The sequence below is a fragment of the Prenolepis imparis genome, unplaced genomic scaffold (genome assembly GCF_030444845.1).
Source record: "Prenolepis imparis isolate NDT839.2.m4 unplaced genomic scaffold, iyPreImpa1.0 SCAF_1, whole genome shotgun sequence".
In the NCBI taxonomy this organism is placed as follows: Eukaryota; Metazoa; Arthropoda; class Insecta; order Hymenoptera; family Formicidae; genus Prenolepis; species Prenolepis imparis.
Window position 1 is genome coordinate 3,661,542 of NW_028141159.1, and position 22,524 is coordinate 3,684,065.

General features: G+C 38.4%; 1 protein-coding gene across 1 annotated transcript in view; it reads right to left on the reverse strand.

Annotated features, from left to right (window-relative positions):
- The window catches only part of LOC145942603 (uncharacterized), a 207,515-nt gene that overhangs the window by 71,549 nt on the left and 113,442 nt on the right, over window positions 1-22,524 (reverse strand). Inside the window, exon 3 of the mRNA XM_083049491.1 lies at window positions 2,017-2,076. Within this exon, the coding sequence (XP_082905617.1) occupies window positions 2,017-2,076 (60 nt within the window). The remainder of the gene's footprint in view (window positions 1-2,016; window positions 2,077-22,524) is intronic.

A 22,524-nucleotide genomic window follows, 5' to 3' on the forward strand; every position in this document is an offset into this window, starting at 1 on the left:
TCAATTTTCTATTAAATATCTGAAAAACAGAAAAAATTTTCTGCATGTTTTGAAGGAAGTCAACTTGAAATTAATTCTCAAGAATAGAAAGATTTCGTTTTCTATTCTTGTATCTTTGAAGTTTAATCGTTTGTGACTATAAAATATCAATATCTTAAGAATGGAATAAGCAATATTCGTCTCAAATTTAGTTTCGCTTCTAACTTTCGTAGCTTTGAGAGATATATCCTTTTTCTCTCCCTCTCTGAGATGTATATCTTTGTGAATCATAGTTGTTAGAATGTAATGGTGCATTAGAACGCGTCTAGAAACATATGCATAATGCATATACTCAATGTCGGAAAATTCAAGACAAAGAGAGAGAGAGAGAGAGAGAGAGAGAGAGAGAGAGAGAGAGAGAGAGAGAGAGAGAGAGAGAGAGAGAGAGAGAGAGAGAGAGAGAGAGAGAGAGAAAGAGGGGAAGAAAAAGAGGCAGAGAGAAATTTTAAATTGGATTGAGAACATGCTAATGAATTTCGCAAATTATCGCCTCTCGCGTGAGTTTGTACTGACATATGCTAACACTTTTCGTTTTATATCGGAACACCTAACCAATTAATAATTGCGTTTAATAAATGCCGTTTTTCTCGTGAAAGCATCAAACAATTTATAAAAATCTCTCTTAAAATGCAACGAGTTTCAGATACGTTGTATAGATCGAAATAAAGAGCACATGTTTTATTTATATGCGTTTGATGATATCAAGGTGCAATATAAAAAATTCTGCAATTTTCGAAAATTTTTCCAAAGAAAAATAGATTTCAAATTATAAAAAAAAACCTTGGTGTATATAATATATATATATATATATATATATATATATATATATATATATACCATATATAATCAAGACTCTAAAATATTTTATACGTGCTTAATTTCAGATGTAAAGAAATAATGTGCAATATCCTAATTAAAAAATATATAAAAAAGTACGCGTTCTTATTTTTTAAAACTATTTTACAATATACTTGAGTTTCATATCGAAATGATGATTTGCTTGTAATACGTAGTACGTGAGAAAAGCTTTACTAACATTTTAATCATTGTATTCGAAAACATGTATAAGTATACAAGTTTTTTCTCTTCCCTCAGCTGATTAATATTCGGATTCATGTATTGGAGTAGTGTCGAGAGGAAGTTTTCGCGGCAAAGTGACACGTTCGAGACGGCGAATTAATTAGTCGGCGAACGAACTGATGAAGCCATTAATTACACCGGTTCGAGCAGTCTCCCTTGTCTCGCGGACCACCTTGTAAGCGGTGGTCGAAACCGACATTCCCGAACGCGATAAAATGGCGAGTACCAACGCTCCGGGTGAACTCGGGGATATCACGGGGACGAAACTTGGACGAAACCAGACAATGGTACTCCATTAAGAGCGCTTTCATCTTTGGGAAACGAAGTCGGTCGAGTAGCTTGACGATCCTCGATACTTAACCTCGGCCATTCCTACGTTCTCGCTCTCCGTCACGACACGCCGAGCTTATAGGTCGTGATTTTAAACTCGAACTCCGATTTTTAAGCTCGCTTCTTACACGGTACGGTTTAGGGAGGATACCGCGGAAGGTAATCACGGAGAGAGGTTTTCGAACGCATCGGACAACAAGAGTTGTTGCTTACGATGTGCTTAGCAGAACAAAACGATATTTCTCGTGAAAAAGTGAAATAATTTTTCGTAGGAACGTCAAAACGTCGACAACATAGCTTTCAAATTACGAGAGATAAAAAAAAACCAACCAGATTTTCGTTCTTATTTTATCTTTAACACACTTGAAATTAAAAACTTTAAAGATTGCATAAGCAAATAATATTTAATAAAATTTAATAGAAGTAAAATTATTTTGATTTTTGATGAGAATATTATCGCTTTATATATGATGTTATGCCATTAACAAAGATAACTCCATATTTTAAAACTGAGCGTTTTAAGACTAATGGACATATATTAATTATGCCGAATAAATGTCAACTCACCGAACGCGCTCTGGAAATGTCGAAATTCAGCTTGGATTGCTTCGCGATGACTCGGTGACGCTGGAATAAAAAAATACAAAAGTCGATATTAATCTCAAAAATGTCGGCAAAAATGTTTGAATTATGGTAGACGAGAGAAAGAGAGAGAAACACAGAGTGTAACGCATTAAAATGTAAAATTATAAATTCATGCTTTCAGCGACAAATTGAAATATTTCCAACATAACAATGGTATATGCATATTACGTATTAAACACGCGACAATAAATATTATACGCTACATTTGGGTTGTACATTAAAAATGTTAATCATTACGAGAGATAGAATATTTATCGATCAAACTACTTTCATTTATATATACGTGTATCTGCTAATTAATCAATCATTGTGAAATTTGTTTCAACACCCTCGGACTCTCTAACGATATGGCAGAATTACAACGGCAATAATAGAATAATAGAATGTTTATCTAATACCAGAATGAGAGAATAATAATGTCAGTCTACAGTACAAATGTACAATCAGATATTACGGCTGCATACTTATTCAAGCGTACGCTTGCACGTTGTTGAAAGCGCGCTATTGTTGCGTGTATACACGCAAAATACTGAACAGGAAACGGACACGTTCTAAACCGTATCGTGAAAAGGCGGACCATCGTTCGCTCCGGTCAACGCGAGGGTATAATTTGCGGCGCGATCACCTATCACCGCATTACGATACATTATTCAACGACTTGAAAAAATACCGAAGGAGAACCGTAACCGTAACTGGCGAGCCGGACTGACCTGGTCACGAAGCGAGTATCTCGCTGGCAAAATCCGAACGAAATCGCACGATGATCCTCCATTAAGCGCGACCTGCATCTTTGCTTCGCGGATCCACTCGAGGATCTCGACGACTCTCGATGCCGAACCTAAACCAGCGCGATCGTACCTGGTCGCTCGTTGCAAAGCAATGGCGAAGAAATGAAGCAAACAAGAGAAGAGGTAGAGACAGAGAGAGAGAGAGAGAGAGAAGGAAAGAAAGAAATTGAAGGAAGAAGAGGATAGAGGATGGCAAGGAAAGGTGCAGGAACGTTACGTAGATACTTCCAATTCGATCTGCGGTCTAAGCCTTTAATACCTGCTTATTCGCTCGCCTGGAAGAGGATCCCGAAGAGGTATCTAAACTTTCCGAATGCTCCCCGAAAGAGAGCTAAATGCCGAACGAATTTGCTGCCACTACTCGGGGAACACTTCTTCTCTTCACTGATTAAGTCGTGGTAATGATTATCGATCGTTGAGCAAATTGCGCCAGATATGCGACGTCAATGAACTATTCAACTATTCGATAATCTTTTTCGATGAAAATAAAAATGAAGAATCTAAATGACTTACATAAGGAGTCGTAATTATATTTTAAACTTTGAATTTTTTTTCATTAAAGCAAGTAACTTCCGCTGAATTGTGATTTGAGGTTTTTCTAATCCATTTGTACGTCAATAACTAATACTCGTATACGAGACACATCAATGAAACGTTTGACGATATCGACATTTGACATATCCAACATTTACGTGTGTGTTCTCAATGAATGTATTTATGTTCGCTGTACAAATAGGATGAAACTATTTCGTTTCGACATTTGACTTGCACCACTTTTAAATAAACCATATGACGCATTTATTTCGAACTCCCTAAATAAATTTGTGAATCTGGATGAATTTAAATTTGAAACGTTAAATGTGAAAAAATTAAATAAAAAACGTGACATATTAGGCCATATCTATATATACGTTCTCTATTTTGATTATATTTACAAAATGATAAAGAAAAAAATTAAATAAATTCGTATACGAATCTTGTGTTATTAGCGGAAAATTTCAACATTTTAACGGGAATTTGGAACGTTTCGTTGCAATTCTTCAAGCAGTCGGAAATAATTTTTGCTGGGATATCTCCATCGGCAATGTAGTAAAATTGCGGAGCCCATCCACTACGCAGAGAGGAAGAGAGAGAGAGAGAGAGAGAGAGAGAGAGAGAGAGAGAGAGAGAGAGAAAATGAGAATGAGAAACGAGTCGAAAGAGATCGCGGGCATTACAACGTGTATTCCGACATCGACTCGACTTTCCGCCGGAAAGAAAAAAGATGCGGGCGAGCTGGAAAAAGGGAGGCAAAGCGAGCGAGCTTTATATCCCCTGGATATCGGCGATTGTGTTTTTTGTCAAGGATCGAAAGTGCCTCGTCTACCCACACCGGCGCGCTTTGACGTTTAACCGGACGCTTATCGATTGCGGAATTTATTTCTTTTCGTATCTCTCCAGTCTCCGCCACCATTGTCCGCGTTCTCCGCTCTCTCGCTCTCTATCCGTCTCTATCTGGTCGTCCTCCCTTCTGCATCCCCAATGCCGCTCTCTTTATCCCGAATCACCCGGCCAGGCAGACCGGTCTCTCATTCCCATTTTGTTTCCGTTCCCCGACGGCTGTACAGATAGGTGAGATTAAGCCCCGCGATGGCGCGGCTGCGGTTATCAGGAGATTGCATTTTAGCATAATGGCTACGAGAGGCCGCATTGTAGCTCTGTTTTGAGGGACGCGCTGTGATGTCGTTGCGCCGTGATGGGTGTCGGAACATTTATCATGGGCCAGGTAGGTATTTTTGCTTCCTCCCCTCTCCTTCTCTCTCTCTCTCTTTCTCTCATTTGTCCTTTCGTCGCCGTGCGTGTGTATGGGAAATTCGTATAAAGTGTACGTTATTGCAAAAAAGAATATATTGTAATAAATAAAATTCATTTTCGTATAATTTGTTCCTGATGACCATTTTCAATTTCTCCTCGTACATTTTATGTAACTAAAATTGGCAAAACAATTCGATGAATTGACAATTTACGAGGCACAAATTAAATATATGTATACGTATATACGTAATGTTAAATATTTTCGTTGCGTATATCGCAATTATCGAATAGAGACTCGACCATACTACCGAAAGAGTAATTGGGCAATGCGCTGTCTCCCCGTCGTTGCTTGTACAGCTAATATTATTAAGGTGGGCGCCGATTTGGTAAGCGCTATGTTTGTGTAATACATCAATCGCGACGCCGAGCAGACTTGTGCGTCGATGATGCTCGTTCAATTAAACATTTCAGGCTAATTCCGGTCTATGCGATGCATATGCATGCGTGTGCATACGCTTCACGGTGTATCCAATGCGCGCGGCTATATATGCTAATCGCGCGTACTCTCAGGTTTACTCGTTTGCACAACCAGAAAGAGCAAAATATGCTCTCATGAAATACGTATCACTCAGGATTTAATGTAATATTAATATTCATTGTCAATAACATTGTGTTTTCGCTTAAAACACTGTTAATTTTGTCATCCATATATACCAAAAGATACTAATTTTTTCCAAATACGTTAGTAATACAGAATTATTATATACGTATAAGAGCCTTTATGAGGAAATACACAAATAATTAATTCGTTAGATTATTACACGCTGATGGCTTGTTTAAATTCACGAATCGATATATCGTATGAATTCACGCGAATCATTATACTATCAGTCTTTCTTTCACATTAAGAGTTTTTATTAAAATTAATCACTTATTTTAATTAAAATTAAATATCTACGCATTTAATTTTTATATTAATTAATATTATTATAACATTACAAAATAAATTATCATCAAATTTTTTTATGTTTATAAAACTTTATTTATCTGCAAGCATCGACAAGTGGCAGTAAATTTCTTATAGTCTATTATTATTCGATGATTAATCGATAGTTATGTGAATCTATAATTATATTCATCTATATTCTTTACATTCAAATAATATCTAATTGAGGAAACACATCGATTTATAAAAAACATTGATTACTTTGCTTATCAGAAAATTAACAAACAAGAGAATCAATCGTATTGATTACACTGAACGATATATATATATATATATATATATATATATATATATATTGTATATAATAGTTGTATTATTTAATAATGAATTAAGAAATAATAATAGCGCGCGCAAAAGTTTAATTTTAACTAATAATAGATTTTTCAAATAACGATTTGCGAAACACAGAAATTCGTAAAGTATGAATGAGAACAGATCGATAATTAATTACAGATTCAATCAGAGATTGCAAATAATGTGGTTATATTCGACTACAAATATCGCTCAACATTCTTAATAATATGTCGATATAAACTTTTGTGCAGAAAATAGCTGTGTACAATATATATTTTCCCTCAATTTAATTCACATGTAACGCATATTACATTAAATTTTTTACATGTCTATAATAAGTAATCTTTTTTTCCCAATAATCTCTCTGTAAAATATTTCACGTGACACGTATTTAATTCTGTGTTAGTGGCGAACAAAAATTTATTAAACATATAAAATTACGTACATATAATAATGTTACTTATATATCTGCGAGTGCCCCTGGTATTTATAACACAATTCATTATTCTCTATATTATAATTCTTTAAAATTAATTTTTTACATAATTACTTGTATTATTGTCGATAAATTAAAATTTATGCATATTTTGCGCAACAATCCATGAAGTATTCGATATTATCGTTGCCATAATCCGCGTCTTTCCACCAATAATTTTATATATCATCGATAATGTTATTATTCAGTAATACTATCAATTAAAAATTAAATGATGTATTAATATTATTAGTAACATTATATAGTTGGACAATTTCTTCTGCAAATGCAAAATTAAACTCACAGAGTTATTTATATTTCTATAAATATATAAATGAAATCTTTTATTAATTTCATTCTCTTTATCCTTATATCTTTATTTATTTATACTTATCATAAACCAATTATAATTTATTAATAAAACGCACCCTTCTGATTGATCTGACTGATAATTTCACATATTTTCACAGTTTCTATAATCCTCGTTCAAATAATTCGTTTTGATTTTTTCATTCATTCGTATCATCATTCAATTAATACACAATGCTATCAATCGTTGAGAACGAACATTTTAAAGCATGATATATTTTCCCTAGTCTATGCAACAGCAATATCTACTTAGTACACTTAGCCGATTAAGACGTGAAGAAGGTATGTATAGAGCTATATAACGCGTCCATCGGATATCCATAAAAGTTTTCGATTCCTCGACTCCTACATCTCGCCTTAGCGAAGAATAAGGTGGCTGCAACGCGGTTGCATATAATGCGATCGGCCGGGAAATAATGACCGTAACCCCGACGATCGCAACGCGTGTGCTCGCTCGGGCACAGCCGGCACCGAATAAATAATTCAGAGTCTACTTCGGGGGCGCGCAGACGGTGGATGGCGGCACGAAAAACTTTTAAATGACTTCTGACGAAAATAGTGGTTCAGCCGTGGCATAAGCCGGAACACGTCGTCGTGGGCCGAGGATACTCGGAGGAAGCAGAGAGAGAGAGAGACGAGCGGGGTGAGACGAAAATGGCACGAAGGGGAGAGAAAGAGGGGGAGGGAGGGAGAGAAACACTCAGCAGCTTGTAAATTTGATTTAGCCGAGCTCTCTGTAGCGTACATCGTATCCTGCGAAGTTACGGTTGCGTGGCTCTCGGCTGGTTATAACGAATTCGGGATCGTCGAACGAGGGACGACGGATGGCCGGAGGACGGGAAATGGAACGAGGAGGAGGCGGGGATGAACGATCCGGGGGATGGGACGAGGCACAACGACGCGTCGCGGGTATAATATGCCTCGGCGGACTCGAAAACATGCACGCGCGTTCGTGCGCGAATAAACACGCGGATAGAGAGAATGAACGGGAGAAAGAGGTAGGTGGAAATTAATCGGCGCGCGAAGCGCTCTGTTTTTTCTCGGTGGACCCCGATCTCTCCTGTGGTCAGGGAGATGAAATCTACGTAAGTAACCAATTATAGGATAGCAGCGTGCGCGTGTGAGTAGGATAAATGCAGCGAACGTGCGAATCATGAATGGGATTGGACCGCGAGAGAGAGAGGTTGAATCAGATTTTATCTTAACATCATGTTCATCGATTCCCTTTCATTCATATCACAGTTTAATCTGTTAAATCTCTCCCGAGCATTTGGAAACTGCGCCATCACTATATATTTTCTATGGGGGAACGAGTTTTTCACAATAATTCAACGCTATTCACTAGCGATAGTTTTAATATGAGTGACTAAATTATCAGATGTTTACTAACATAAATACGAATAAAGTCGTCTTCAAGAATCCCATAAGTTTTGCGAGAAGAAGATAGAGCAAAGACAAGATTGTATTTCACTTCTGATGACTGTTAATTGTGGTAAAATCCTAAAACAATTCTATATCGCAAATTTTACACGTGGCACCAGCGAGCAATGGGCAATGATGCGTCGATATGCATATGACACGCCTCGTCGAGTCCGAAAACGGCCGGACGCATTTTACACGAAGCGACCGGAAGACCGAGAGAAACGGAAATTAATCGGAGAACGCCCCTTTTTTCAGCACCGACCTCCGGCGTTATGTCCGGCGCGATAAAAAGTCGGACTCGAGATGTCGGACGTGGCGCATCAGTTTTGGTGAAAATTTCAAACTCTTGCGAGGAAAAAGAGGTGCTTTAATACGAAATCAAAGATTTTCTTCTTTCTTTTTTTTCAACTTTCATTTTTTTCAGTCTTATAACGTTTAAAACTTTTCTAGTAGAGAAGGTTTGTTTTATCTCTGACAGTTTTCACAATCTATCTCCGCAAGACTGCCCCTCGAGTTTTATAACAAATTTGACATAATTAGCATAAACAAAGGAATACTCATCGAGTTTCGTAAAAAAATCGTAGGAGGACGATTTTTGCGCGGACGTTTCTTGACAAGTGAAAACGCCGCGCGTTTCCCTAAGTGGAAACAGCACGAACCAGGTCAGACGAGGCGAGGATAAATCATACCTGTATTACTTCGCGGCGGTGGCTAACTCCCGTGAGCAATAAGGACTAAAAAAGTTTAAAGATACTTATAAATAACGAATAACCTGAATGCATAATACAGAAGCAAGACGGGGGAGGGTAAGGTGCAAGAAGGTAAGGAGGAAAATGACGACGACAGGCGGGGGAGGAGAGAGAAAGAAAAGGAGGAGAGATGCGATACGCCCCGGTGGACTCGAAACTAAGAAACGGGCGGTAACGACGAGAGCGGCGAGGACGGAGGCGGAAATTAATCGGAGAAAATCTCTGCTCCCGTCGGCTTTAAGCGGCCCTTTCCGCCCGGTGAAAATTATTTACCGAAAGGATTGGTGCGCGCGCGCCTCCTTTTCCCGTCGGATGAATTTCGAGACGGTCCGCTCGGTGGTGCGGAAATTTTAAAAAGAAAAAAGAAAGAGAGAATGCATACGGCGAGAACGGAACTTTCCCTCTCCCTTTCGATTTGCTTTAAGCAAGCCACGTATACCTACATTCAGCCAAGCTTCTGAAAGAGATAACATAATTTGGTATCCTGCTGAAATAGCAGGTACAGGTGTAATCTTATTTAAGGAAAGTGATCGATGATTTAAACGTAATTTATAAAATTTTACATCTTCGAAGATCGTAATTTGAGAAAAGAGTGGAGAAGGTATATATCATTGGCAGAACGACCAGCTGTATCTGGCATTTCCATTCCGTAGCTCATTTAAATCGTATGGTTAAAGTGTCCCCCGCGAATATGTACTGGTTTGAATCGTTCGGCTTGTGCGGTCCAGATCCGCACGTGCCTAAGTGTGGATGTGGCTTTATACAATGCGCGAAGAGGCGATATGACGAGGCTGTCGCGAGGCTGCCTTTCGGTGCCACTTTTCGCCCCGCTGCGGCCACGCAATATACATATTCGGAGTAATGGAATACTAGAGTGAATAGTAGTTACTGTGTTGTATGAGAAACTTGGAGAGTTTCATACACATCTTCAACTTGGAAATGATGTTACATCATAATTCAAAATATTGCAAACTCGTATCTCCGGTCAAGGTTATCCTCTCCGTATCCAAATAAAAACAATTCTCAACTCGTACAGAGTGAAATTCTATCTCTGATAATTCATCAAATTTTCCTCCATGTTTAATTACCATCTCCCCTAGATTATTATTCTAAATTAAAAGAGGACAAATGAGATTCTTACGTTCGCTTTTTTCATTGCAATCATTTTGGCATACATAGTTTGCCTTAAAAATAAAAACGGGATTAATCTCGATAATTAATTAGCATTAAAAAAATGTATAAAAATAATAAAAGATTGTAGATACGCAAGGCACCCCTTTCACACGAACGGATCGATCGGATTGGCCTTTCGTGCAGGGACAGCATAATTCAGCTGGCCTTAATATATTCCAGGGTGTGTAGTCTCGCGCAAAATATTTGGCACGCGCGGTATAACGAAATTAACGCGCATACGTAAGTAGCGTTAAATCAATAGCGCACGTTGCACCGGTATTAGAGACGCCAATGCATAATACATAAGAGAGGGAGCCGGGAGAGAAACCGTGTGGTACCGGGTGTGCGGGCGAAACGCGGCCACCGGATCTCGCCGATAAATGTGCCTGCTGATCGTTTTGCGTGCCCAAATTTTTCGACGCCGAAACGATTGTTTACGATCGTATCGAGTGTACAACCGCGTAACCCCGTGAACTCCATTTCCGGCCCGATAAATCATGCGCGCGGTTACCGAATTCCAGCCTCGTGTGATAATAGCCGCCGAACGAGACTGTTTGGACGGTTATCGTGCGCGAGCACGAGGCAAACAAAAAACAAAAAAAAAAATAGAAAATAAAAAAAACGAGAAATGGGCGATCGAGAATTATCGAGCAGCTGGATCGGAATAAATTCGATATAACTCACGGAATTACTCGAATTATTAGAACGGACGAGGGAGGAAAAAAAATAAGAAAGCGTAATCGCAGGAAGGGAAGAGGAGAGCGAAATAAGGGTAATACGGTCAGGGGAGAAAAAGATGAGAGAAAAGAACGTCGAGTCTCGGAAGAGAATTACCACTTCGCGATTCTCACGATCGAAGTGCGAGAATGGAACGACAGTTAATCAACAGGAGGAAGGAGAGGGTGGGAGGAAAAAGGCGGAAGAAGAAAGGGGGGAGGGAGGAATCACTTTTTATTACCGCGGTGCATTTTGTTCCGCGGGCTAAAATCATTCGCCGCGCCGGCGGTTTTATCGATGGAATTTCGTTTTCTCGGGGAACGTTTGAGGAATCGTTTCGCGATTCCGCGTCGCGGCGAGCAGGCGGGGATGGTACGATAGAGAACGGTGAGAGAGGGTGGAGTAAAACGTCGAGCGCCAAGGGGAAAGGAAACACACGCACTTTAAGAGAGAGAGAAAGAAAGAGCAGACGGGAAAATGGAGAGAAGTTCGCCGCGCGCGCGAAAGAAGAGATCGATGGGTGGTGGGAAAAATGTGCACCGAAATTTATATAACGAGGAATTCCATTATGCCGGGCTCGATATCCCCGAGATAGTGTGTGGATGTATGCGTGTTATATACATATATATGTATATATATATATGTATATATATATCGGAATATCGAGCGGCGTGCTTCATCGACCGAGATAAGATCCGTTTACATTTGCCTCCCTCTTTACCCCTCTCCCTTTCTGGCTCGTGCATGAATCACGACACGCCCGTAAGTTCTTCGTGGGACCGATTTTTCGTTTCGCCTACATCCGCGAGATCGTCTTTGAGACGTGAGCGGAATTTCTCGCTCGTGCTGCGGCTCGCAGATCGCGAGAGAGAGATCGAGATAGCGAAACGAGCTGCGAACTGAATGAACGAAGCGCGAGTTCGTCCGGAGACCGGACAATGCGCAACGATGAATAGATCCGCAAATAAATTCCGCTCTCCCTCTCTCTTTCTTTCGAATGGGAGAAGATTTATAGCGGGAGGACCGTAAGACAGTGAAAAATGTACGGACGCTACAGGCTCCTCATCGCCGTGAGCGGTAACTAGAGGACAAGAGAGAGTCCTTCGCGGAGAATTTAAGCGTCGATGCGTTGTATCGTGCCTAAAGTCTGGATTACAAAAGCACCTTATGTGGTCTCTCAGTTTTTCGAAAGACTTCGAAGAGAAGAGAATTTTATTTTTCTCACAAAATAATTTTCAAGAAAAAGATATACGTTAAATAGATAATAAGAAATAGATGAGTATATAGATAGATATGCGCAATAAATTTATATAAATAAGTAATAGTAATAGAAAAAAATTAATAAATTACACTTGTAACAATTAATCATATATAAAAAATAAAAAGATATTAATAATACAAAATAGCGAAACGCGCAAATAAACAACAGAAATTAATTTCAACATTAGCTGCACTTATCCTGAATTTAAACGCATTAAATGGATATAAAAGATTAAAGAATTACAGATTAAATGAATTGTTTTGTTCCACATTTCAAATTTAATTCTGTTAACAAAGAGAGAGATAATTTTTTTTATAATACGGACCATAGATAACAATTCCGGAGAGAACGGTGTAATGAAAATAGGGCAAACTGCGATGAAAGAGAAAAATTTAATAAATTCATAATGCAGAATCTTGTCAGAATGGTTATCGAATAATTAGCATTTTTTTACTCGGCGATATGTCTAATCGTCGTCAGATTAGACAAGCAAATGTTATGTCGCGACGGCCAGCCACAATCGCGGCCACATGGAGGAGGGGGATGGAATCAGTTTAAGCAGGAGGAACCCGTTGAATTTTTGATGAAATTCTGAAAATTCGCGCGCGATCCTTTTCCGACTTCCGTATACCGTCAGCTCGAGCGGGTCACGGGACGTGTTACCGACGTCGTCAGATTGAATTTTAACTCGAGAGAGCGAAGTCGTCCCGACCGCGACGTATATATAGGGATATATATATATATATTCCCTACCCTTCGCGATCGCCGAATTTGCAAAGCTAAGCGGGAGAGCGGGATCTTCTTGATTAAAAAGATAATTCGATCGCGGACACGCTTCGCCTTTCCATGGAATTGAAATGTTTCGAATGCCTCGATATTTCTCTCCGTGCGCCTTCCGTCTCCCTATCGATTGATTTATTGCATTGTAACGCCGTACGGAAGAATGCTTTAATTAAAAGTTGCAACTATTTCGAAGCACAGTGTAATTATAAATATAGATATCTAGGTCCATCTACAGAGCAAATACATTGTAATCAATTTTTGTTTAACGCAAAAATCATTCTGGCATTGTTAAACAAATTACATAGACCACAATGAAATTAGTTTGCATAAAGATTATAATAATCCGCACTTTTTCATGTTTGAATTAATTGGATAATTTTCCATGAATGAGAAGCATGTGCTAGTTTTTGGATTTTCATTTTTTTTTTTTAGGATAAGAGATATAAATGTATATTACACAAGTGACCTTTTTAATTCGTACTCGCATTCGTACGCAATATATGCTACGTATAAAATAAAGCTTATTTATCTCACACACTGTATCTAATATTTAATCATCTCATTATGCCATAAAAAAATGCGACAAAGAAATAATAAAATAATTCAATTTGCCTTTTTTCAAAATGTGTTAAACTTACTATTTCCTTTTCAATGTATATTTCTATAAACATTTTAATAAACATTTGGTGAATCCAAATCGAGAGAAATCGTTCGGGGGATCTAAAATGGCGTAACTCCCGATCTCGTAACAAGAGATTCGTGCGGTCGTAGAGAAGTCACGTATGCAACATGGTCGAGACTGATTGTATTTTACCACGAATCGATATTTACCCACTCGATCGCGCTCTATCGTGCTCTACATACAAAGGTGCCGATTTCCCTCTTCCAGTCCTCTCATGTCCCGATTTCATCGCGAGCGACGCTCCGTAAAAATACTTTCGTTGTTTGCGCTATCGATTCTTTGTTATTCCGAATAAAAAGTCTAGGCTATTATCATCACGTTCATAGAACTGCGGTATCTAAAAAACGATAAGATACTAAAGTCACCGATCAGAGGTGAACGGGGCAAAATGCGTATCTTACGCGATAAAAATTGAAAAACTTGACAAAGTTTCGTCTAAATAGTCAAAAAATATAAATGATTTAAACAAATATATAAAGTATGATTCTTTTTATTCTTCTCAAATCAACTTTGAAAAAGTAGTCTTTTCAAGAAGTTTTTTGCTTTTAGGTTTTTTTTTGTATTATTGTATTTCTTCATTATCCGAGATCATCAAATTTTCAAGGTTGAACAAATTAATATATGTATGTGCGACTCGACGATTCAAAATAATACGAGTTTTCTTTGATTGACGTTCACACACACAAACATTAAGATTAAATAAACAGTGTACACTCTCACGCGCTCAGAATATCAATGTCAAAATTTTCCTTTGGATCTCAAAACTGACGACGGTTCGAAAATTACATTTTGATTAAATTTTATATGGTGTGCCGATCGTGGCGATCGTTCAAAGTCGGGCGGGATGAAACGTGTGTATCCACTCAAGATGTCAACTATAAAAATTTGCTCGGGCGTGTTCGACAGACGTTGGTCGATGATATAATCGACACAATACATACATGAGCCGCGCACCAGATATTACGATCCGTGAACGTTCGACGATATACGAACGAGAATCGAATAAAACCGGATATATCTCCGTGAAAATTCGCACTGTGGACGTTACGTCTCGTTGTATCGAAATGAAAATCTCCGAAAGTAAAGCTCCCGGTCGCGATCTAATCGACGGTACGCAAATTACGTCGAGAATATATATGGATTCGATTTTCGCAGGACAGGAATCTTTTCTCTTTGCCGAAGGTGCAATCGCGATATGATCGACAAACTAGCTCGACGATTCTTCGCGAGACATAAAATAATAATTACTCTTTATCGGTTAACCATTACCATCAAAACAACCTCTGTAAATAGTTCTCGTTCTCTCCTCTTTTATATTCGTATTTTCCAATAATCCGGAAGAACCAGAAAATTGGATTAATTTGCAGAGCTAACAGAATGTTCTTTAAGATTGTAAGGAGTTAAATATTTTGCACGTCTCAGCATTTCTCCATTATTATTTCCATCATTAATTCATCCTTCTCATTCGCTTTCTTTTTTTTACGTTTATAAAAGTGTTCTGCATGTTTACACTTAATGAAGAAAGATGTCTTATTGAAAAAAAAAAAAAAAAAAAAAACAAGCTTATATCCTCTCGTATCATTTTTCATGTCACCATTTATCTAAGGATAATTTATTTCCACGTACTTTGCTATTCGTACCCAGTTTGCTTTGACAAATGTTTCTTTATTGACGTCCAAGCTCAACGTATGTTCCATCGGATGTTCGCCGTCGTGATCCTTTTTCATCGTCGACCGTGTAGATGGGACGGCCGACCGGTCGGCGTTAGCTCGGGCCCCGAGTGATAAATCGTCTAATTATCGGTCGTTTTCTCGGCGGGATTGTTGCCGCGATGGATAGGAAATGCGAGTTGCTCCGCCGAGCGTTTACTCGCGCTAATTGCTGCATCAGCGATCCACATTGCGACCTCTCTCTTTCGCTCTTTCCGTTCCCCTCTCTTGCTCTCTTTCTCTCGTTCCCTACTGGCTCGTAATTGAATTGCATTTTTCGTTACCGCGCGGAAGAATCTGTGATTGTCTGGGGACGCATGCGACTTTCGCAATTGTATCGTTGCGCGTTGAGAGCCAATCGATGAATAATATACGGCGCAACTGTACGCAAATACATATACTTGTACCTCTTCGTTTCGGATTTACAATTAAATTTTCCGCGGATGTGCGTCTTTCATAACGAAAATATATTTTTCTTCTCCTTTATCTCCAAATTTTCAAACGTATCGCGGGATGATGTAAAATAATACACAATAGTTAACAGAGAAAACATTTTTTAAACATAAATGAGTAAATTTGATAAAAAATATATAGACATAAAATGCACAGATTGTTTTTTGATTATTAATTTACATCTAAAAATTGAGACAAATATATGAAATGTATACAAAATAGATTTTAATTCTTGTATTTTTCACATTAAATCTTTTCAATAAAATAAAGGATAAAACGTAAAAAAAATAGAACGTAAAGAGGTAGGAAAAAAATCCGATATAAAAGTATTACGAAATAAAAAAAAATTAAGTAATACATAATATCCCTCTAACATACAATATCACGAATAGGATTTTGCTTCACAAGCGCATTATCTTTAAAATTTACCGCCGGATGAATAATGAATGGATCATCCTTGCATTGTCTTCCCTTCTGATGCGCATTATGTCACTTTGGATACGCGCCCAAGGGCGGAGAATAAAATCGAGAGAGAAAGAGAGAGAAGGGTATGGCGTGCGTGCACGCGCACCATAGCGAATGCCATTCTATAAAACGAAGCGTGACAGCGTTTCGAGCCGGCGCGTAATAATAGTCAGCCGTATGTGTCGGCTAATCCAATTGATCGTGCGCTAAAGTGCGTTATTATCGCCTTACACTTTCCATACTGAAACATTGTAACGCCGCGGACATTATGTCACGCCGCATAAGAGCGCGCATTCACGCATACACGTGGACACGATGTGAATCTATCACCGAATCTATTAGGTCATCTTCTTATCGCGCTAAACTCTGAGAGATCATCCACCTATTATTACATTTCAATCTTCAATTTTGATTATTCAATCTTAATTATTTCAATCTTAATTATTTCAATCTCGACACATGATATTGTTAATTAATCTTTAATCGACATTAGAGATAATTATCCAGTCGTAAAAATTTAAAGAACTTTAATGAAATTTAACGAATTAAATTATAAACGATTTTTTTACTTGGAAATTTATACGTTTCCATCTGATATACCTGTCTAAGGTTCGTTTTGTGAGTTTGTATCTGCCGAACTAACATCCTCCGGGACTTGGGAAGCTTTACTAAAGTGAAGGACCACGCTTCATCTCCTAACTTTCTCATTTCGTTTCGCAAACGAGAGTAGCTAGACCGTCACGAGACTAATCAAATAACGCAGAAAACGTTGGAAAACCGGCCCCCGACAATATCTCGTCTCCTGCGTGAGAGACAAGGCGCATCGCGATATCTCGTACGAGATGAACGTTGCTTATGAAAGAAACGCGATATGAAAGAAAAGCGTGTCTAGAATAATAAATCGCGAATGCGTTATTTCTCTTTCGCGGTCTCCCCTTACGCATTTACTTAAAGGGAGCACAATGTCTTAATGTCTCGGTATAATCGCAGATTGCGATCCCATTTCACGAAAAAAATGACAAATGTCGCGTTATGAAAGATTACATGTACAATCTTTTCTGACATCTCCATTCAATGACATGTCCAATGATGATAAACATTCCGCGCGTTTGTACGCGTTGTACGCCTTCTCGTCACACGTACGCGACTACCAACCACCGTGTATAAATGATGCGACCGCAGACTGCACCCTGCACATTACCGATACAAGCAACAACGCCGCGTTTCTGCATCATCCCTCGTCGAACGCACTCGGTGCATTCGACGTTAATGTCCGATACTCGGCGACGATGATAACGGGCGCGCTCGCGAAATAGAGGGTACGCGTGCGTGCCGTATTTCTATTTATACCTCAATAGATATGAATGACTGGGCGGAGAGGAGCCAGGCACAAAAGCGACAACGCATTCTCCTCTGCTCTCGCGAAACCGTGTCCGTTTCATTTCGACGTCACGTAGGAGGGACGGGGGATGGGGGGGGGTCCGGCTATTCGTGCTCGTGTTCGCACGTCCCCCGCATGTCGAAAAACTTTGCGCTTTTTCTCTCTGCAAGCTGCATCGTGTAGGAGGGATAGAACCGAAACGAAACGGCGAGCGGAGAGACACGGGGGGAAGGGTTCGAGATACTACCGAGGGTGGAAAATGGGGAGAATAGATTAACGGTGCTATTATATGAACCGAGCGGCGCTTCTTGTGCAGTGCACGTTAAAAAGGCATTAACATTGTTGTTGTTGTTACCCGGCGAGCATTGCGAGGCTCCTTTCGCCATATTTTCATATTTTCAACTCGCGCTCATTTCTGGCATATATGTATAATCATGTAATCTCACGATAGAAATATGTACCCCACAATAAATGTAAAATATGTATTATATGTATATAACTATGATAAGGCAGCAATATTTATATGTAGATTAATCTTATCATACATTAATTCCATAAAAATTTACATATCATTAAAATTACTTACATTTTCATAGAGCTGCTTTAGGATAAAAATAAATTATTATGATAAAAACGTTAATGTAAATGCAAGTGAGGTATTACGAGATTACTAATAATTAAACTATGTAGAGTGTGTAACAAAAACTTAAAAAATATAAAATCTAATTTAAGCTTAAAATAATTTGGAATATTTGCAATATATGAGCTTTTGTTATATGATTTTTATACATTAAATTAAAATTAAAAAAGATCGCAATCTCTTTTATATAATATTCAGATATCATTGGATAATTTGTGAGATATAAAAGTAGATATGCATTAATTAATTCTCAATACTGCGTTTTTCACAATAGCCATGCAGGTGATGCGCAGCATCTTCGCGTTTAGAGGTGCTAGATAAATATAAAAACAACATAAGACGCGCAACTGCACGTGCAAGAAAAAGAAAATGAGATCTTTACCGCCCACGGAAACGCACCTGGAGCACACGCGGTTTTTGCGGGTTTCCATTTTCGCGACAGATCGCTGGGATTCGTATTTCTTTTCTTTTTCTCTACGGCTCTCTTTGATTCGCGACAATGCGAAATTGATTGGCGAAGAACGGGACGAGATTTTTGTAATAACACTCCTGCAGACGCGTATCGGAATGTATCGAAAGTATAACGCAGGATCGAAATGAAATCGCGGGCCCGAAAACTCTTCTCGCAATGGAAAACTTCTCTCTCTCTTTCTCTCTCGAAACATGATGATAACGATTGTGGGAAACGATCAACTTTATCGAAGTACTGTGAAGGAGATGATACTTTCTCGTATTATTCGTATTCGATATACAGTGGCTAGATCGATCCGAGTTCCTGAATTCTGTTGAAACCGTTGAAGCCCTTTAGTATCGCGTGTTCTTTCTCTCTCGATGCTATCTCTATTTCCTGGAAATCCTTTAATTTCAATTTTATTCCGATTTTTGAAAATAAAATTCGCGTACAATACAATCGCTCTATATTTATTAATATCGTTTAAATTTTTCTTTGTTAATTTAATTGTTCAATAATTTTTTATTGGCAATTTTACTTGAAAATATTGTATATATATAACAATTTTTTCTTTTTAATATATTACTATTATTATTATTATTTTCTGAAATAAACTTTCAGAAGCTAATTTTATTTTATACGATGGCAAAAAGTTAAATGTCTTTCCATATATATTTCCTATATTATCAAACCATACACATAGAGAAAGTGAAAAAGAGAAAGAGAGATTGATAATATTCCATAATATGCAGTTGTGCAAGATATTAACTTACGGATTCTTTGAATTGCATGCACATCTGAGCGCGCATTCTCGCAACCAGAATTTATTTTTGATAAAACGAAAATTCGATAAAACGTCACGATGATAAACTGTAAATATATCTCTCATTTTAATTATTATCGCAATTGTATAAATTATTCAAGTAGCAGTTAATCACTATCCAAAATCTCTGTCGGTAGCTAGAAGCACCAATGTGTTTCGTAAAGGAAAAGGATTAATTACGTTTTCGCATTTACGCCGATTTACATAGCAGTATCGTCGACTCGATTAACGACAGACCGATTGACAGGTGACAGCCAATGAGGATCGCGATTTACAACGACATCGATTCCAGCACACTTTGGAATTCACACCATCCAGCCCCTCTTTCTCGCCCATACCTTTATATCTTTTTGCACACCGCGCTCGCGCTTATAAAACGTACGATTTCAATATCGCTCACGCGGACTCCTACGTAATTCGATTTTCATCTGACGACGAGGTATGTCGTTTCTCCACTCTGTGAAACAGTAGAGCTGACTATATATGTGATGCCTCGCACACGCGATTATTGCAGTATACCTATCTATCATCTATAGATTCCGCATGTTCAGTTATATATTTTGATAAGTACGAATTAAATTAATATCACATCACAAGCATACGATCTTAATCGTAAAATGAGCGCTATTTATGTGAGTTTACCTATATACAAATAATAATAAAATAAAAATTCTCTATTGTGATTTGTAGAAGAAAGAATAAAAAAGGTAAAAGAAAAATAGTAAAGAGAAACAAAGATGATAAAAGAAAAGTTTTGTTTTATTTCGTACATGTAAACTTTTCTCAAATTCTCGTCTCGGAGTGTGATAAAACTTTCGAGGAGGAAGACGATTTACCCTCGTCCGTAATTATCAGTCGCATCTTTATTTGTCTCTAAGTTAATGAGAGCATTTTTCGTTGAAGTAGTACATTAATGAAAAATAGGTCAAAAGGGTTGGATCGCGGGGCGAAAAAAGAAGGATGAAAACGCGCGCCTGAGCTTTTATCGCTCCGTTATTTCGTTACGAATTCACCGTCGAGCTCGCGCGATCGCGAAGTCGAATACACAATTATCTAATTAGCACGGTAATTACGTCATCGGAATTTCATTGAGCGCGTTAAGCGGCCAGGTAAGGCAAGTACTACACGTATACATATACATATACACACACACATACACAATCGTCGACTTCGATCGATCGCTGCGACGTAACTCGATTTTCCAAGACAGCCAAGAACGAGGAAAGAAGAATGAGGAAACTATCTTGCCGGGGCAATTACTGAAAACCGACCTTGCGGCTCTTTCTCTCTCTTTCTTCCCTTCTCTCTCGCGCTACCGTGTTCTTTTTTTTTCTATCTTCTTCTTTACGGCAGAAACTACGCGCCTTGACGTGCGCGCGATTAATTTGCTGACTCGCGATCGCGTGACGAATAACGACTCTGCTAATCAACCAGATGCAATTATGGATTCGTATTCCATCGATATACTAATACAATTTTCTTATACAGATATTCTTAAACAGATTAATTTTCAGACAAGCTGTTTTCTCTCCGCAAAGATGCGGAATCGATTAGCGGAAACGATAAATGCATGCGATTTTAAACTTAATCGGTCTGCAAAATAATTCTCAATTAATATATCGTCTGTACTTTTTGACGAATGATGCAATATATGCCGGCACATGTATGTAGCAAATACATACTACTGTACTATACAAGCGATGATAATTAATACCGCAATGTTCAGAGCACGACATAACTCAGAAAAGCAAAGGAAACTGTTAAGAGAAAAGAGAGAACTATGGAAAATGGCCGTACGTGAAATATCGCGTCGCGTGTTGCGCGAAATTTTTTACTTATTCCGAGGTTAATTTAGCATCGCACGACGTTATTCAGGAATAAGGAAGTCGTTTGTATCACGGGAAGGCCAGAGTGAACGGCCAAAGTGGCGCGAGAGTGTATTAGCAAGAGTACTTATTACCTCGCCGACAAACGAACGATGATTCAAACCTTAAATAGAATTAACAGCGAGTGAAATCCAATTAAAAACGGCATTCTCTACACTTTCGATAAGTAGCACTTTGGGCCTTTTGGGTCAAATATTATTATTCATATGGTGAATATCGAATGTAATTAATTTCACTTCGTATTTTGAGAAAGAGAGAGAGAATACTTTTTCGCATGATTACAATTTATATTGAAATTTTAGACGATTATCGGATTATACCTTAAACTTTATACGATTTAAAATCCTCAAAAGCTATTTTGATTAACAATGTGCCGATTTAATTCAACGGCTTCCCGCGTCGCCCAACAGCATATATGCTTGGAAATAGTGTTTTTCATGAAATGGTGCATTGTATGTATCATTCTGTCTTTCAGAGCACACGTGATCTCTCCTCCATTATCCATTTATTCAACATATTAAATGTGTTCATCCGATACGCGAATTCTGAAATTTATCTGTTTAATACATAAAGAATATATAAAAAAAATACACGAAAAGATATTTAATATTATATCTATATCATTAAATGATGCAACAGAACTTCAATTTAACGTTATCTCCAAGTATGAATATTATACAGATATCGGATTCCCGTGACGTCAATACCTGTCAACAATCGGATAATCATATTTAACACGCTCGAATAGGACGCAGAGAGAGAATTTGTACTAACGACTAACCGTATATATTTATATAGCGGCTGAACGCGTCCGCGTCCGTCTGAATCTGAGTTTTATACAAATCTCGCGCGTAACAACGTTATCGCGGACCGAAAATCATACGATCGCGTTTTGCGCGCACGGGGCAACGCACACAGCAGTAGGTACCAGGGCCCAGAAATCTATTCGATCCAATTTTACCGTCCCGCCACCCAACGTCATCGTTCGCGCTGCTCTCGCGCGGATTTGCATGAACGAGCGTAAACGATTGTGCGCGCGCGTGTGTTGGCAATATCCACAGATTCCTCCCTCAGCGAGCGCCGAACAGTATGTAGCGCGCACATTCGAC